At 44.2% G+C, this 17,069-nt stretch overlaps 1 protein-coding gene across 1 annotated transcript in view; it reads left to right on the forward strand.

Annotated features, from left to right (window-relative positions):
* Nucleotides 1-17,069, forward strand: part of fbn2 (fibrillin 2) — a 401,654-nt gene that overhangs the window by 168,297 nt on the left and 216,288 nt on the right. The window contains exons 9-12 of the mRNA XM_078568999.1: nucleotides 2,337-2,489; nucleotides 10,128-10,346; nucleotides 13,062-13,208; nucleotides 16,571-16,690. Coding sequence (XP_078425125.1) covers nucleotides 2,337-2,489; nucleotides 10,128-10,346; nucleotides 13,062-13,208; nucleotides 16,571-16,690 — 639 coding nt within the window. The remainder of the gene's footprint in view (nucleotides 1-2,336; nucleotides 2,490-10,127; nucleotides 10,347-13,061; nucleotides 13,209-16,570; nucleotides 16,691-17,069) is intronic.

Consider the following 17,069-nt stretch of genomic DNA (forward strand, 5'->3'; position numbering starts at 1 on the left):
AGGCGGACACACTCCTCTGCCTCGCGTGCCACTCTGTTGAGGGCTTCCAACAGCTCTGCGTGATATCCCTTCACCTTCTGCTGACTCTCCAGGATGAGTTGGAAGACCGAATCCAGAGGCTCATCATCTGACTCAGACGTGACAGATGCCTCTTCCCCAGCAGTCCCCGAGTGCCGGGGAGCTCGGCTGTACCTGCCTCCTGCTGCTGCGGACATGTGTCCATGCAGCGACCACCTGATTGTGAACCCGGGCCTGCTCTAGATCTAGGTTCCACTGAGGTGTGTGTCTCTGCGCTGGTGGAGGGTGTGGGTAAGCGCTGTGACGGGTCTTCCAGGCTGCTTATTTCCAGCTCTTCAATGGAAGAGGTGTCCTCTTGGTTGAAGGTGAGGACATGGATGGAGCTGAGGGACTGGCTGGCTGAAGGTATTGGTTGCTTGGCAGAGCTCCCTGTGAGCCATAGTAGAGACAATTAGTGCTTGTCAGCAAAGTCTAAAGCAGGAGAGAGAGCACTCACAGTTGCATTGAAAGAGGGATGATGTGGTGCAGGATCCTCACAAGGGTGTTCGCTGTCGACCTCACCATCACCGCAGGCACGGTCCACACCCTCACCAGTCACCATGATGGTACGCTCCTCAAAGTGGAGTGACGGGCCTAACGTGAGCCACTCCACCCCCAGTCTGGGATCTCTCCCTGCTGTTGTGAACCAGCTTTTCCTGCATGAAAACAGATGGAGAGAGAGTGTGAGCAGGACACATGACATTGCATGGAATGTTTGTTTGGTGAGCGGGGACATGGACGGGATGAGGATGCGAGCTCCAGAGGATATGAGCCTGATAGAGATGTGAGGGTGTGTGTGAGAGTTAGTGGTGTTGTCCCTTGAGGTGTGAGATCCCTGTGGATGTGTGATGGGTTTGTGAGTGTGAGAGTTGAGAGTGATGAGAAGAGTGACTTACCTTGGTGGATGGATGAGACCGTTCATTCTGTTGTGGCACTGGGTAGCTATCCTCTTTTGCAGCGCATTGATGCTGACCACCGTTGCCACTGCCTCCTATGTTGGATTAATAATGTTGCTGCCCATCCTGCGGTCAGAGCCGGGGTAGAGGACATCACAGCGGCCCTCCACTGCATCCAAAAGACGCTCGAGGGACGCATCATTAAATCGGGGCAGCTGCAGCCTTCTTGCCTTTCAGGGCCATGTCTTCTTTGCCGCAGTCCTGGGCTGGAAACACTGAGTGGTGGTGCACATGGCTGCACTTCAAATATGGCGCCCAGCGTGATGAAATGGTGAGATGATGGTGTGGCGGGTGAATGAGAGCCCGCCTGCCATTGAAACAGTGTGTTTCCTGGGAATGCATAATTAATGCGGTGGGATTGGGACAATACGGCGTGAGAAGCTGCCATTGCAGCCGGCGGGAAAATGTAATTTCTCCTGGCCGCAAATCTGGGCCGATTCCGCCCATTGAGTCAAAAAGTTAAAAGGCTTCCCAGTTATACTATTACTTCTGCTCATATATGAGGAAGGAGCTACAGTTCATCTTGGCTAAGGAGAAAGAGCATGTATGAAATATTTCTGCAAAGATTGCCTTAACTCTAGCTATGACCACACATGAAACTAGGCATTCTTATTATGCGTGAGAGCTAGCAATGCAAAGTTTTGACTGGATGATTCTTGGCTCAGCTCACATTTGTCTAAATAGACAATGACTTAGATGTGATTCTGGCACACAATCAAATTCTGTGACTCCTTCCAAGCTACTTTTTTAACTTGTTTAAATTGGGCAAGACACAACATTGTGAAATTGGCTTTGTGTGCTAATTTATGTTTACTTTGATATTAAGGCTGAAGACCGCAATTGGTAAGACAAGTACAAATGGTTCAAGTCCTGTTCTGTGCTGAGATAATTAATCTGGGCCCAGACACAGTAGCCTTGATGTTCCTGAACTGGAGACATGTGAAGATCAGACAAGGTTCCTGCTCCTGATTGCTATCCATTGACTTCTTGTGGAAAGTGTGTGTGAGGGATAGTTGAGAACAGAATCAGGCTTGGCTGTCTGATCTGTATATTTGAAAAGTCTAGCAACGCTCATTGAGTAGGCTTACACATTAAGAATGCTTATTTGGATGAGATGGTGGAGGGTTCCAATTCCTTGAAACTACATCAGTAGGGGTCAGTGTATTCAGGACAGGAGGAGAACAGTGGGAAGAAAATTGTTAAAGCCATTGCTTTTTAAAATGCTCTTTTAATTTTTATATACATATTGATAATAATGCACCATGAAAGTACTGTAGAAATCCTAGGTGAAATCAACTGTGAATCTTTTTGTTTCTTCCCTAGATCAGAGAGCTGGTACCTGCTTTTTCAGCCTGGCAAATGGCCGCTGTGCTCAGGAGCTGACTGGACGTTACACCAAGATGCAGTGTTGTTGTGAATCTGGACGGTGTTGGGCCCTTGGCTCTGTTCCAGAGATGTGTCCAATCAGAGGTTCTGGTAAGAAAGAATATAACAATCTCAAAAGCATTAAATGCTGTCCAAGTGATGACAAGATAACATGTTATAGATATCCATTAAGGCCATGACACAGGAGTTAGCAAACTGCTCTTTAACAGCCCATTCTTTTTAACTGACCACTGCTACTTCTTTCCCATCAGTGCATAATGATTCAGCCAGTGATTACTCTTCAACATCACCAGCCACTACTTCTATATCTATACTGTCAGGTTGATTTGAAACTGATCCTCATGTTAGCCAATATTGTAAGCAGTTCTCTCCCTTCAGGTGTTGTCCCTCTCTCTTTTAAATTTGACATCATCCCTCTCCCCAAAACCCAAACCTTGACCTTTGCAAACTACCATCCCAGCTCCAACCTCCCTTTCCTCTTCAAAGCTCTTGAACATGTTGCCACCTTCAAAATCTGTGCCTATCTTTCTCTGAATTCCTCCAGTCAGGTTTCCACCCCTGACACAATACTGAAATGGCCTTTCTCAAGGTCACAAATGACATTCTATGTGACTGTCACAAAGGTTAACTATTGTTCCTTGTCTTTCTTGATCTGTCTGTGGTTTTTGACATGGTTAACCATGGTTAACCCCCCCACCACACAATCCTCCTCCAGTGCCTCTCCACTGTCATCCAGCTGGGTGGGACTACTCTAGCCTGGTTCCATTCTACTCATCTAATCGTAATTAGAGTATCACTTGCAATGACTTCTCTTCCTTTTCCTACACCGTTATCTCTGATATGCCCCCAGGATCTATCCTTGGGCCCCCTCTTATTTCTGATATACATGCTGTTCCTCAGTGACATAATTCAAAAGCACAGCATTAGTTTTCACATGTATGCTGATGACACCCAGATCCACATCACCTCTCGTGACTTCCCCACTATTGCTAAATTATCAGACTGTTTATTGGACATCTAGTACAATTTTTTGGAATTAAATACTGGGAAGACTGAAGCCAATGTTTTCGGTCCCCACTCCAAACTCCATTCGCTTGCCATTGACTCATTCCTTTCCCTGGCAACTGCCAGAGACTAAAACAGACTGTTCTCAGTTTTGGGGTCATATTCAACTCCTAGATGAGCTTCTGACCACAGATCTGTACCATCACAAGACCGTCAAGACTACCTTTGTAACACCGCCCAACTTTGCCCTTGCCTCAACTCATCTGCTGCTGAAACACCTCATCTGCCTTTGCATGAGGTCATATCTCTAGACTTGCCTATTCCAGTCCACTCCTGGGTGGTGTCTCACATTCTACCCTGTAAACCTGAGATCTCCCTAAACCCCATGAGGAGGGTTTTGTGGAGCCTACAAGGGCAAGAAAGGTAGCATGTGGGGTGACTTAATTAGGTGGGTGGGGAATTTTGATTTCTGAATGGTGGGTTGAGCTGCCGCGTTAAAGCCAATGGTGTGTTTGCAGCATTTCAAGCATTACGCTGGCCTGTGACAGGTCTCTACTTGTAATAGATTTGCGTGCTATTAATACTCATTAGTGTAAAACCTTTTTTAATTATGTGAGAATCTCGTAGCACCCAGTTCATGATCGTTTACAGGTGGTGTGTACCTGTAGGCTATGTGGACTTGTGTGTAAGGTCAGCGGTTTTCCTTACTTAACTCCATGGCACAAGGGGAGGGGGGGGGGTGGGGGGAGAGCATGGGAATAGGCTCTAGCATGGAGGCTCAGGACCAGCAAGGGTGAATCAATGGTGATGGGGTTTTTGGTCTGAAGAAGGAACGGGAGGAGGTCAGAGGGTGGTTTTGGGAGCATTAAGGAGTAGAAGCTGGGTCCAAGGAAGGTTAAAGGGTGGGGTCGGGGGCTTGGAGGAGTGAAGTGGGATAGGCCTGGTGTTCTGGGTGAGATGGGGAGTTGGTGATGCGGACAGTCAATCATGGTAAGAAAATGAGGGGTCTAACGGGTGAGGTCATTACTGTCCAAATGTGTGTCCAGCTCAGGGTGTTGGCTGGCAGAGTCCTACAGGGCTTTGAGATCACCTGCAACATTTCAATTATCCCTGCTGTCAGTGATCTCGGAGAATGTCCTTTACAACGCATTGAAGGCAGGGGCAGCTGAGCCTGCAAATTCAGCCAGATCCCACAGAGTGGAGAGTACAACACTGGACACTAATATGAACATTCAATGAAGAGTAATTGAAAAAGTGTATAAGGCAGAATTTTTCGCCCATTGGGCGGGCTTGTGCCCAACCGACCAAGAGTAAAATAGTGCGCGATGACGTCAGGCAAGCGTCCCGACGTCATTGCGCAGTCTTGCGATTTTTTGCTCGGTGAGTGCATGCGAGAGGCCCGCTGACAACTAAGAAGCTTTGTGAGGCCCTTAATCAATTAATTAAATCTGATTTTTCACTGCCTGTCCAGCCATTCGGTTGGCAGGCGGGCGAAAAGGCCAAGCAGCATTTGGATTTTTTATGAAACCTCATCCATGGGCGTGATGAGGTTTCTAATAGGAATTAAAAATAAAATAAAAATGTTGAAATCTCATTTATAACATGTTCCTGCTCATGTGACAGTCACATGAGGGGACATGTTTTTAACACTTTTAAAGCCTTTATTTGTTTTTAAAAACCTTCAGCTCCCTGAGGCAGCTCTGTGCCTTCACGGAGCATTCATTGCGCGCACCCGCGCGTATGCACAAATGTCCGTGCTTGCCCTCCTTCCCCATCCACACAGGCAGTGCTGAGCACTGCAGCATGTGATTCACGCTGGCTGGCTGTTAATTGGCCAGCCAACGTGAAATCACAGTCTGGGTCCGATCGTGGGCGGCGGTTGGTTTCTTGACCGCTCCCGGGCCCGCCTGCTGTGCCCGTCCGATGAGATAAAAATCCTGCCCATAATTGTTTCGTCCACAATGAAGGAAATGTCCCTATCTCCCCTGTAACCATCAGTGTATGCGAACGATGGGACATGCCAGTATATTTAGTTCTCTGTAAGCTTGCCTCAACAGATAATGATGTTGCAGACATGAATAAAGTGAAATCGATTTCATGTGAAACATTTACAAGTGAAATTTAATTTTGAACACTTTGAATTTTAATCACGTCGGAAAAGGCAAAAAGCGAGAAAGCGGAAGTGGCGCAGAGTTCCAGTTGCAATGTTGGGAATGACACGCTGTTGAAAAAATCCCAGCCCATATCCTAAATTCCACCAAGTCACATTCACCTTTGACATCTGTGCTCACTGACCTGCATTGGCTCCCAGTCAAGTCACATCTTGATTTTAAAATTATCATCCTTGTTTTCAAATCCTCCCGTTGCCTTGCCCCTCCCCATCTTCGTAACCTCCTCTAGCCCCAAAACTCTTCGTGATATTCGCGCTCATCATCATCCCGGCTTTAATTGCTTCACCAGTGTTGGTTGTACCTTCAGTTGCCCTGAAATACTCTATTTACACTTCTCCTCTGTACCTTAATTTCCTCCTTTAAGACACTCCTTAAAGCCTATCTCTTTGAGCAAACTTTTGGTCATCCGACCTAATATCTCCTTATGTGGCTCAGTGTCACATTTTGTTTTTATTTTGTTAATAATGCTCCTGTAAAGCATCTTGGAATGTGCATTACATTAAAGGCAATATATAAATATAAGCTGTTATTGTAGCCTGAGAGCCACCTGATCATAAGAAATGACACTGCAGGTAAAGAATGTAAACTTTCCAGTCTGTAGCCTGGAACACTGGGTTTGGCAGATCTAGAATATCTTTCAAATTTGCTCACAGTTATGTTCTGCTAGTTGCAATGACACATCATCATCATCTAGGTGCCATAGAAGGGAGGGAAGCCTTACTCAAGATTTTCAATGGCAACTGTGAAATTGATAGTCTTTTAAAAATCTCAAAGAAATTTAAGGTGAGACTATTATTTGCCTCTTTAAATGGAGGTGCTTATAACCAATTATACTTCCCTAGACAATTTTTCTTCAATAAATGCAAGTTTCACTACCAACCATCATTCACCCCCACATCTTCCCCTCTCACCACTATTGTCTGCCCCACCCACTCCCCTGCTAATCCCCAAACAACCCCATATAAGCCCATACAAGTACTGCGCTAGTGGAGCTAATACACGGTGGGACCATTCTTGTCTGAACCTCTGTACTCTGCCCCCATTCAGTTTGAAAGATGAGTTCTTGCCAGACAGATGGCTGCAGGCAGGATCTTGCATGCTGTATTGAAATCTTCTTCAAGATTTTCCCTCGTGATCGACAAAAGTCTAAGAAAGTAGAAAATGTTTTTACATTCAGTTGATGGAGGAACATTTCCCCCCATTGGGGAGGAAGTGCGGGAGTGGGCGCCGGTGGCCGGCCTTCCGATCGGTGCCCCCAGTCGGGGGGGCGCTGCCATTTTACGTGGGTGCGCCAATTAAGGCCCGCCCAGCGTGACGTCCGCCAGGAAGTGCTGTGCACCCCCTGTGGGGACGGTGGGGGGCGGGGGTGAGGGGGTTCCCTCAGCCGGGAGTGCACTCCTTCGTGCATGTGCGCAAAAGAGCGCACAGATCTTCCTGAGGCAAAGTGCTGCCTCAGGGAGATCGGCTCTGAATAAAAAGTTGACAGAAAGGAAATTTTAAAAATTCCCTGACATGTTCCCTCATGTGACACTATCACATGACTTGGGACATGTCCTCAACTTTTAGTTAAACATTTGATAAATATTTAAAATCCCTCATGAAACCTCATCCCGCCCGTAGATGAGGTTTCATGCTTTTTCTGAGGCCCGCCTGGGCTCCCGGCCTGCCCACCAACCCTAAGGCTGGATGGGCAGGTCCATCAATCAAGTTAATTAGTTTTTTATTGGCCTTAATAGGCCATTGACAGTGCGCCCGCAGAACTGAAAATCTAAATGACGTGGGGTGATGTCGGGACACATGCCCAACGTATCCCCACATCATTTGACGTGTCGGCGAGTGGGCTTCGCCCTCATTCGCCGACCAGAAAATCCTGCCCATGAAATCCCTCTGATTTGAAGTCCCGTTACATATGAATGAAAGGGAAGGTGTTCAAAGATTCACTATTTCTCATCACTGGAAAGTGTCTGAATGTTCTAGCATTTGGAATGCTTTTAGCACAATGGCACACATGTAGTTATTTGTTTCCCAACTGGGAGATTTTGCCTTCTCAGTCAACCTTTCAAACACACCCACTGAGATAATTTCCCTGCCTTATTCATACCCTTATTTCTCATGCCCATCCCATCCCTATACTATCCCCTAGCATCTGTTTCCTACCTCTTCTCCCCATTTCTCCCTCTTTTTACTCCCCTTGCTCTGTCTCCACTTCCTTCCTTGTCCCCTCTTCATCCCCTGATCTCTTCCCTCATCCAGCTTTGCTCTTTTCTTTCTATCTCCTCTCCTCCCTCTTCCATCCCTCTTCCCACTCCCAGCCCTATCTGCCTCCTTGCCCCTTTCCTAGCCCCCTATCCCCTTTCTCCCTTTCTCTCCTCTTTCAATGTTCCCTCCCTCATAGAGGATTGATTCACTATCTTACCCCTCTTTGCCTACACATTTGAACTTAGGGCAGACCTTATTATAAAGGTTAGAGCTTTGATCACAAATAGGCAGAGAGCTCATGCAAATTGGTCCAAATGATGTAGTTAAAATCCCAAACCCATTGTTGCTTCTACCTACGTTGCTACCATCATTTCCTCAACTCACCCACAAATAAATCAAGAGGCAAATACCTCTAGCTATGTTTAAAGAGATCCTTAATTGCAGTAAGAGAAAATTGAAATAATTTTTACTCCAGTCACCTGTGTATTTTTAGTCTTAAAGGCTATCAATATTTTTTCTTTACTGCTGTGGATACCGCAAAATGATCCTTTCCCTGTTGCTATAAACTGCTGCTCTCTTTCACTGCCAATAATTCCACCTCTCCCTTTTAAAGTGCTGCTGTAGGCCCATGAAGATGAGCCAACCTGTCACATTTTCTACATTCCCAATCAGCGAGTTGCTTATTAATAATGCGATTAGATCTGGCAGTTCAATGATTCAATGTTAATAATGCCTGACCCGGAAATTAATCGGGCCTCCTGCTGACTGCACCGGAAAGAAAGCCATTGAAGCTTTTCTCCTTCCACCCCCTGGAAAGAGGACCTCCCTCCTTGCCTCCAGAAGGACCTCAAGGTTAGCATCGGAGAATCAAGGGGAAGCTCTGTCCTGAGTAGAAAACCACTACCTCTCCTCCTGAACCCCTGGTACATCCATTTCTTTTAGTCGAACAGCAACCACAGCCATGGCTGCCACAGTATCTTTGAATGTGGCCCCCACTTGTAGATTTCTGCCTCCACCATGCAGCTTCTAATTGGCTGCCCAACTCACCCTTCAACGAATTCAGCAGCGCACCTCCATGAAAATCAATCACGGGTTGTGATTACTCCCCCCGCCCCGGGCTGGGAGGTCAGAACCCGGAAATGGTCCTGACATCAGTTTCCCGACTAGAGTGAAAATGTTGCCCCTAATCTCCACTGTCTTCCACCCTGCCACATTGCCTTCCTTTTGTTCTTTCCTCCCCCACCATTTCCTACCTCTGGACTTGCTTAAAACCTGTTACAACTCTAACATTTTCCAATCCTGATGAAACTTGAACACATTTTCTCTCTCCACAGATGTTGCCTGAACTGCTGAGCTTTTCCAGCATTTTCTAGTTTTCATTTTAGATTTATAGCATGTGTAGAATTTTGATTTTGAACAAACATAGGTTTCACGTTGTTGATCCACCACTTTGTTCCACATTTCCCAGCTAGCTATACATGTAATAGGGCCACTATTTTTATAAAAGGAAGAAAAAAACTTATATTTACGTAGTACCTTTCAAGCCCTCAGGCCATTCCAAATACTTTAAGGATAGACTTGTGTTTATGTAGTGCCTTTCATCGCCTGCAGATCTCCCAAAGTGATTTACAGCTAATAAAGTACTTAAAAGTGTGGTCACAGCAGCTAATTTGTGCACAGCAAAGCCCCACAAACAGCAATGTGCCAAATCCAGGTAATATCTTTCTTGTGATGTTGATTGAAGGATGAATATTAACCAGGACACTACAAATAATTCCCTTGCTCTTCGCGGAAGTAATGCCATGGGATCTTTTATATCCACCTGAGATGAGAGAGTAGATGGGGCCTTGGTTTAATGTATCATCCAGAAAAACAGTACCCCTGCCAGTACAATGCTCCCTCAGTACTGTACAAGAGTATCACCTGAGATTGTTGCGCTTAAATCCTGGAGTGGGACTTGAGCCCATAACCTTGGAGCTCCAAGACAAGATTGCCACCAGTTGAGCCACAGCTGACACTACACAGCCTATGCCGTACTTTTGAAGCGTAGTCACTGTTATAATGTGTGAAACACATCAGCTAATTTCTGCACAGCAAGATCCTGCAAACAGCATTGTGATAATCCCCAGATAATACATATTTTGTAATGTTGATTGAGGGATAAATATTGGCCAGGACACCAGGACAAACTCCCCTTTGCTTCGAAATAATGTCATGGAACCTTTTTGCCCACCTGAGAGAGCATACAGGGCCCTGGTTAAGCATCTCGTCCACAAATGAATATTATGGAAATGAATATTATCATATGAATAATGAAAATAATTCTAACTACATATATTTTCTTTAACTTCAGATGAATATCGTAGCCTTTGCATTGAGGGAGTTCCTGTTGTACAAGGTATTCCACACCATGGTCCGAATTCTAGACAAGGATTTGACACTTCAGGTTTACCCAGATTTGATTTTGGTGGAGGAGGATTTGGATCCCGTGATCCTGCAGTCAGACCTGCCACTGCTGATGGTGGAGGTGGGGGCAGTATCTTTAATGGACAACGTAGAGTTCCAGGGATTGGTAAGTTTGAATTCTATGTCTTTCTATTTTTAATAAAGAGTTTTAAAAGAATAACAATAGAGATAAGAAAACAAAAGAAAAACACTGTAGTTTTGTGGTTTAATAAGAAATATTATGCTCATGTAATAGCAGTTCATCTAGCAGCTTATGGCATTAGAATCCAGACTGTACAGTGTTTTCAATAAAATCATTTTGTGCATTGGTACCAAAAATGGTATGGGAACATTGCCAAAATTGAATGTGCAGCTTGCTTGTTGTGTGATGCTCCAAATTAATTACCTCAAATGGTTCCCACGACTGCTGCCACTTCACTATAGCTTTACACCGTTAAACATGCACTCTTTAAGCACAATCTAAACATGGAAGAACAAAATGTATACTTGGACACCTGGGTGTTTTTTTTCCCAGAATGAAGTTCAAATAGTATAGTGTGCAAAAGATGCAGGGCCGCTACTTGCTTTACCAACATCTAAATGACAAAAATAAAGAAGAATGTTACAGAGTGAATTGGAATGCTCAGGAAAGATAGGGGCCCGTATTTTGTCAGGGCAGTGGTGGCTCCAGCGACGGGCCGGAAAGCCTGGGTCAATCCTGCTTTGGCCATTTCGGGCAGTCCTAACTGGAATTTATGTCCATCGGGCAGCTAATGAACTGCCGTTGAGGCTCTTGCCCCTTTAAGGGACAAGAGCCTGCCTCCAACAGCTGCTGACCAATCGGAGCATTAGCAACTCTTCAGCCCATGCAGCGCCACAGAGGACGGTGGCTACTGCTGGGACTGCATGTGAGGATCAGGTGCCGCTAGGGCCAGTCAGGTAGAGCCACCAGATGGGGGCACGATGGTAGGAGAGGAGAAGTTGGCAGTGTTGCCACGGGGTTGGGCTTTGCCACTGCAGGCCCCTCTGAGGGCCACAAACTGCCAGATCAGGGGAACCCCTTGCCAAATCCACAGAGAGACCACAAGGGTTTGCAGGAGGTTTCCCAACTCTGCGCAAGTAACATGCCAGTGGGAATAGGCCCTTAATTGATCAGCATTGTGGTACAATTGAGCTCTCGGCCGAAGATCTCTCTTTTACCTTCCCCGGCGCTGGCAAAATGCCATGGCGTTGGGCAGGCAGTGAGCATTCTATTATCTCTACAGATTTTTCAGCCACTGCCACTCACTCCTGCCCTAACTCTCAGCCCGCTCCTGCAGACCCCCTAAAATCCCAATCATGGTGTGACAGGAAATCAGCAAATTTGTTGTTCATGCTGATACTAATTATATGAATATTATGCTTTGGGTTGTTCTTTATGGGTTTAAAAAAATACAGTTTGATAACTACTCGACTGCAACAAGAATAGTCCAATAGCAATTTATGTGGGAGCTTCCGTCAGAAAATATGGAATGAATAAAGAGACTTCAGTTCATCAAGCTCATACCTTCTGTTGAGAGAAAGACAGAGTTAATGCTTTGAGTCCATATGACTCTTCTTCAAGACTAAAGAGATGTAAAAATTTGGTGAAATATATACTGTTTAAGGAGTGGTGGAACAGGTGAAGCTGGACAGAAGGCCAGCGATAGGCGAAGGCAAAGAAGAGATTGCAAACAATGTCATAAACAAAAGGTCGAAGGGGTATTGATGGTAGTGATACTGGCTAAAGGAGGTGCTAATGATGACATTAAGGGTAGAAAGCAGGATGAGCAAGTGACAGATGGCCCTAGTGGGGGTGGGGTAGGGGGAGGGGACGGTGTGGGAGAAAAGATCAAAATAGGCTAAAAGGTGGGGATAAAACAATGAATGGAAATAATGTTTTTAAATAATAATAATGGAAATAGGTGGGAAAAAGTATATATATATATAAAAATTAAAAAATAAATATTTGAAAAAAGGGGATCAAAAAGGGGTGAGTATGGAGGAGAGAGTTCATGATCTGAAGTTGTTGAACTCAGTGTTAACTCCAGAAGGTTGTAAAGTACCTAATTGGAAGATGAGGTGCTGTTCCTCCAGTTTGCATTGAGCTTCACTGGAACATTGCAGCAGGCCAAGGACGGACATGTGGGCATTAGGACAGGGTGGTGTGTTGAAATGGCAAGCGACAGGAAGATCTGGGTCATGCTTGCGGACAGACCGAAGGTGTTCTGCAAAGCGGTCACCCAGTCTGCGTTTTGTCTCTCCAATGTAGAGGAGACCGCATTAGATTTTTTTTTCCCTCACCTATTTCTATTATTATTAACACCCCTTCGACCTTTTGTTTATAACATCTTTCATAATCTCTTCCTTGCCCCCACCTATCACTGGCTTTCTATCCAGCTTCACCTGTTCCACCTCCCCTTAAACAGTATATATTTCACCACATTTTTAAATTTCTTTAGTACTGAAGAAGAGTCATACAGACTCAAAACGTTAACTCTGTCTTTCCCTCCACAGACGCTGTCAGACCTCCTGAGTTTTTCCAGCAATTTTTGTTTCTGTTTCAGATTTTCAGCATCCGCAGTATTTTGCTTTTATCATTCCTTCTGTGCACAGTTGCCATTGTCATAGACTTTGTCCAATCTATTTATTTTTTGAAAAAGAGAAAGCTTCTATGAAACTAGAATGAAATGTGAAATTTTTCCATATATCCCTTGCCAAAACAATAACTGGAAAACTGCTGCGTAAAGCCCATTCAATATTGAATACTATATTAAATCAAATAAATTGCTTTATTGTTATATTACAATGTGATTTGTTCCAGGCACTGTTTCCATCAATGAAACAAATGTAGATGTCTGTAAGCACTTCACCAATCTTTGCCTGAATGGACGCTGCATCCCTACACCCACAAGTTACCGATGTGAATGTAATATGGGTTTCAAGCAAGATTTACGCAGAGAGTGTGTTGGTAAGAATCTACCGTGTATTTTACCCATTAAAAATAAGAACATTTTAAAGTGATGGATACCTTTACCTGACATCATCAGCATGGGTCTTGATAAAAGGTGAATCATTTAACGTGATCTGTGGAAGTCCATTGTCTCCTTATTACTGTAGAAGATACTACAAGCTTTGCTCTATTTCAGATCTTTCCATGCAGTGTGACTATCAAATCACTATGTAATATGATTTGTTAGATATTATTGCTCTCAAATTCATGTGCCAACATAACACGAGTAGAAGGTATGGAGAAATCTCCCTCACCTTTTGCACAGAGAATCTGTATACAACACTTCCTCTTCCTCATTGTTTCTCGTGGGCTGCTAATTTCTAATGTTTGAGCAGCCATTCAGTTTACCAGACTTCTGTGCATTCCCAAATCATGTGATAAAGCTCTATAAACATTACAGGATTCTATTAAAACTATAGGACTTTAGCAAGGCATTGCATAAGAGATTGTGACAGAAAGATCAGAGGACATCTTGCTGGTCTCTGCATATGGGAGCATAGTAATTACTTCTATATGTACCCATTTTCTAGGCAGCAAAAGATAATTTGAGGCCGCATCATCCCTGGCCTGATCTATATATGTGCTAGAGGCACCACCATTTTGTCATAGGCAATTTTACAGGTATCTTGAACGGTCACCTAAAACAGGCCTTCAGCCCTGTATATATGTAAATGAAGGACCTGTGCCTGTTTTAGGACCCCGTGTAGAAATTGGTTTTGATCAAGTGGAGCAAGAGGTCAGCCGGCTCTGTTCAAGCTTTTTAAGTTGGCACTGCAGCATCAGCAACAGGTAGGTGCTGCATAAAAGACAACATGTGGAGCCACCTGGTACAGGAGTACTTTGATGACTCCACAATCCCTGTGATTGACCCACCCCACATCAGCGATATGCTTCTGCGTGAAATGCACTAGCTGCCTATGAAGGAACCTCAGGTACAAAAAAGCACTAATGGGATCCGAGGATCAATGTTGGGGCAGCCATTGGCTCCCTGGTTGGAGAACACCCTTGATGGTGTTCTGAAATTGGGCTATTACATATTTCCACTCCAATGAATTGAGTGAAAGCCGTATTTCCTCAGAGAAAGGCAGGACCAAGGTTGGAGCTTCGACATATTGCTTATAATGTTAATCATGGGACCAGAGGGAGGGACTCCCTACACTAGTGTTTTCGCTTCCATAGCCCTTAAAGGAGCCTTTCATGTCTCTGAAAACTGAGACGCCAAGGCAGACGAGGTGCAATAGCCTTCAGAAGGGTGCAAACAGACCCTCATTTGGGTGAATGAAGTGTGGGTAAGCACCTGCCTCAGGAAAAAGTGATCGTCAGACATGATTTTTGCTCTTGGGTTGGTGGGTGCCGGAAGGAATTGAGCCAGCATCCCCAGGTGCACATCGAAGGCAGCCACAAGGGCTGCTGATTGCTGAGAAGGGCTGTTTAAAAGGCTTGCCTCAGTTGTCTGGGAATTGGTCCCAGTTGTTTCCTTAAACTTTAGGTCCTCTAGCCCTCACCCCTCACACCCCACCCCCTTCCACCAACTCCCCCTGCCACCATACCAACTCATTTGCCCCTTATGGCCCATTATAGTCCATATGCCAACTTAATGCCAAAACATTCCAACTCATGCCAACCTAATGCTAACTCATGCCAATATATGCTCCCCAGCCACCCCTTGGCCCTGATAGCCCATGCCAGCTTCATGCTAACTCATGCTAATCCATGCCCCCCAACCACCACTCTTTACACCTACACCCTCCATGCCTACTCACCCAGTATCCACTATGAGCAGACCTCAGTACCATATTGAGATGAAATAAAATAAAGGCCTAAGTATCTATTACAGCCTTTACTATAGTAAAAACAACATGAAAGTCCATTCAAAGCTTTTAAATCCCTTCAAGTACTTAATCCCTTATATTTATATTCATAATCCCACATCAAAGACAGCTAAGCCTTTAATAACCTCTTTGAGCTGTCGATCAAACTGTGAACTTAGGACCCCCCCTCATTCTGAGCTAATTATAGGTTGTGGATAGCAATCAATAATAATGACTTAATGATAGCCCTTAGGGTAATGTCAACAAACAGCTTTTGTAACCACTCGAGTAGAGTTTTTGAACACTCATTGACACAGACAGCCTATTTTTGTTCTTTTTTAAAAGACTGGGATTTAAATAACTTCACAGCTTGACATTTCTACAGACCTTATCCGCCCTTCAAGAGCATTTACATCTACTCTAAAATTTTGTGACTCCCAGACTGTGGGTTAAGACCCTTGCTGCAACAAAAGTAAGGTCTGTTTGAACTCAACACTGAGTTCAAATGGCCCTGCTGAGTTCGGGTTTCCCCTACCAGCAAAAATGGGATCTATCGGAAATCAGTGCGGATTTCCGAATCGGGATCCCACCCACTGTTTTTAAAGGTCTGCGGATTTTCCATGACTCCATGAAAATCTGACCCAATAAGTCAGAAACGGAAATGGTCTAGGTCACCGCCAAAAGTTGCCATATTGTTGTGTCAGTTTCCTTACAGAGGGAGCAGGCACCTGAAATGTGAATAAATGCTGTGGTGGTGAGGGGGCAGAAGGGGTTCAGTTTGTAAATGCTTTGAGGTTTGTGGTGAATTGCTGTTTGAGCATAGATCCTCTGTTCCAATGACTCAGTTGTCCGACAAGTGTGCTGCCTCTGGACACACAGATTCATAACGATCCACAATTCACACGCTATACAGGTCAAGGGGGTTTCCTGTACTGTCATCCCTCTGTGTTTAACTAGAAAGTATGGATAGTTTTAGTCTGAACTATGTCTGACACCAAGTTTTTTCAGGAATTAAACTCTACTCATTTTATAGAATCATTAATCAGAGAAAAAAAACGATCAAATTGCATTTCAATGCTGCACTCCCCATGAGGCAGCACTCCACAGATTCTGGCCTTTCACCTCTGGGATCTCCTTAATGATGGATTTTTAGTGTGAAATATTGCAAGTAAGAATTTGCAGAGCTGTGATTGATCATCATTGAATGAAGCATTTAAAAAGTCATTCAATTCTAGTGTAGTAGCTTTGGAAGGAAAATATTTGACTGAGAACAAGAAATTAATTTTGATAATTCAGATTACAATGAAAAATAATTATTGAATGTTAGAATGCACAAGAAATGTATAAATGTGAATTGATAATTCATTGCTAACAGCAATTTGTAAATTACTATATAAAATGTTTTAAATGTATTAGTAAACCCTCTTGTAATTGGGAGAAGGTCAAATGTTTAAGCCATGGGGCTTTTGCCTGAGATGTCACTAATATTTTGTTTATTGTTCTGTGTAGATGTTGATGAGTGTGCATCAAGCCCCTGTACAAATGGTGACTGCATTAACACTCCAGGTTCCTACCATTGTAAATGCCATACTGGTTTCCAGGGCACCCCCACAAAGCAAGCCTGCATTGGTAAGTGATAAAACTGAAAAAGCTGCAAATCCCAATGAAAACAGGTATTGCTGAAAATATACAGTTGGTACAGCAGTACTTATGAAAAGATAGGTTCATGTTTCAGGTGTCGATAGAACTTCTGAGACTACATTCGCAATTTCAGCATTTTCATTTCATTTCTGGATTGATGAATGTTTTATAGAATTTGAACAATCACAAATTGGAGCTGTCTTATGCAACAATCTCCAGACAGCTATTTATTATAGCATCTTTGTATCACTGAAAATCATTAAGAATTACTTGTCCTGATGGCTCAGTGAGTAAATGCAACAATTTGGTCTAAATTTTCAATGCACTGCAGCAAGATAGTTCCAGTTTGGATCCCTAATCTTTGTTG

The sequence above is a fragment of the Cetorhinus maximus genome, chromosome 2 (genome assembly GCF_964194155.1).
Source record: "Cetorhinus maximus chromosome 2, sCetMax3.hap1.1, whole genome shotgun sequence".
Taxonomy (NCBI): domain Eukaryota; kingdom Metazoa; phylum Chordata; class Chondrichthyes; order Lamniformes; family Cetorhinidae; genus Cetorhinus; species Cetorhinus maximus.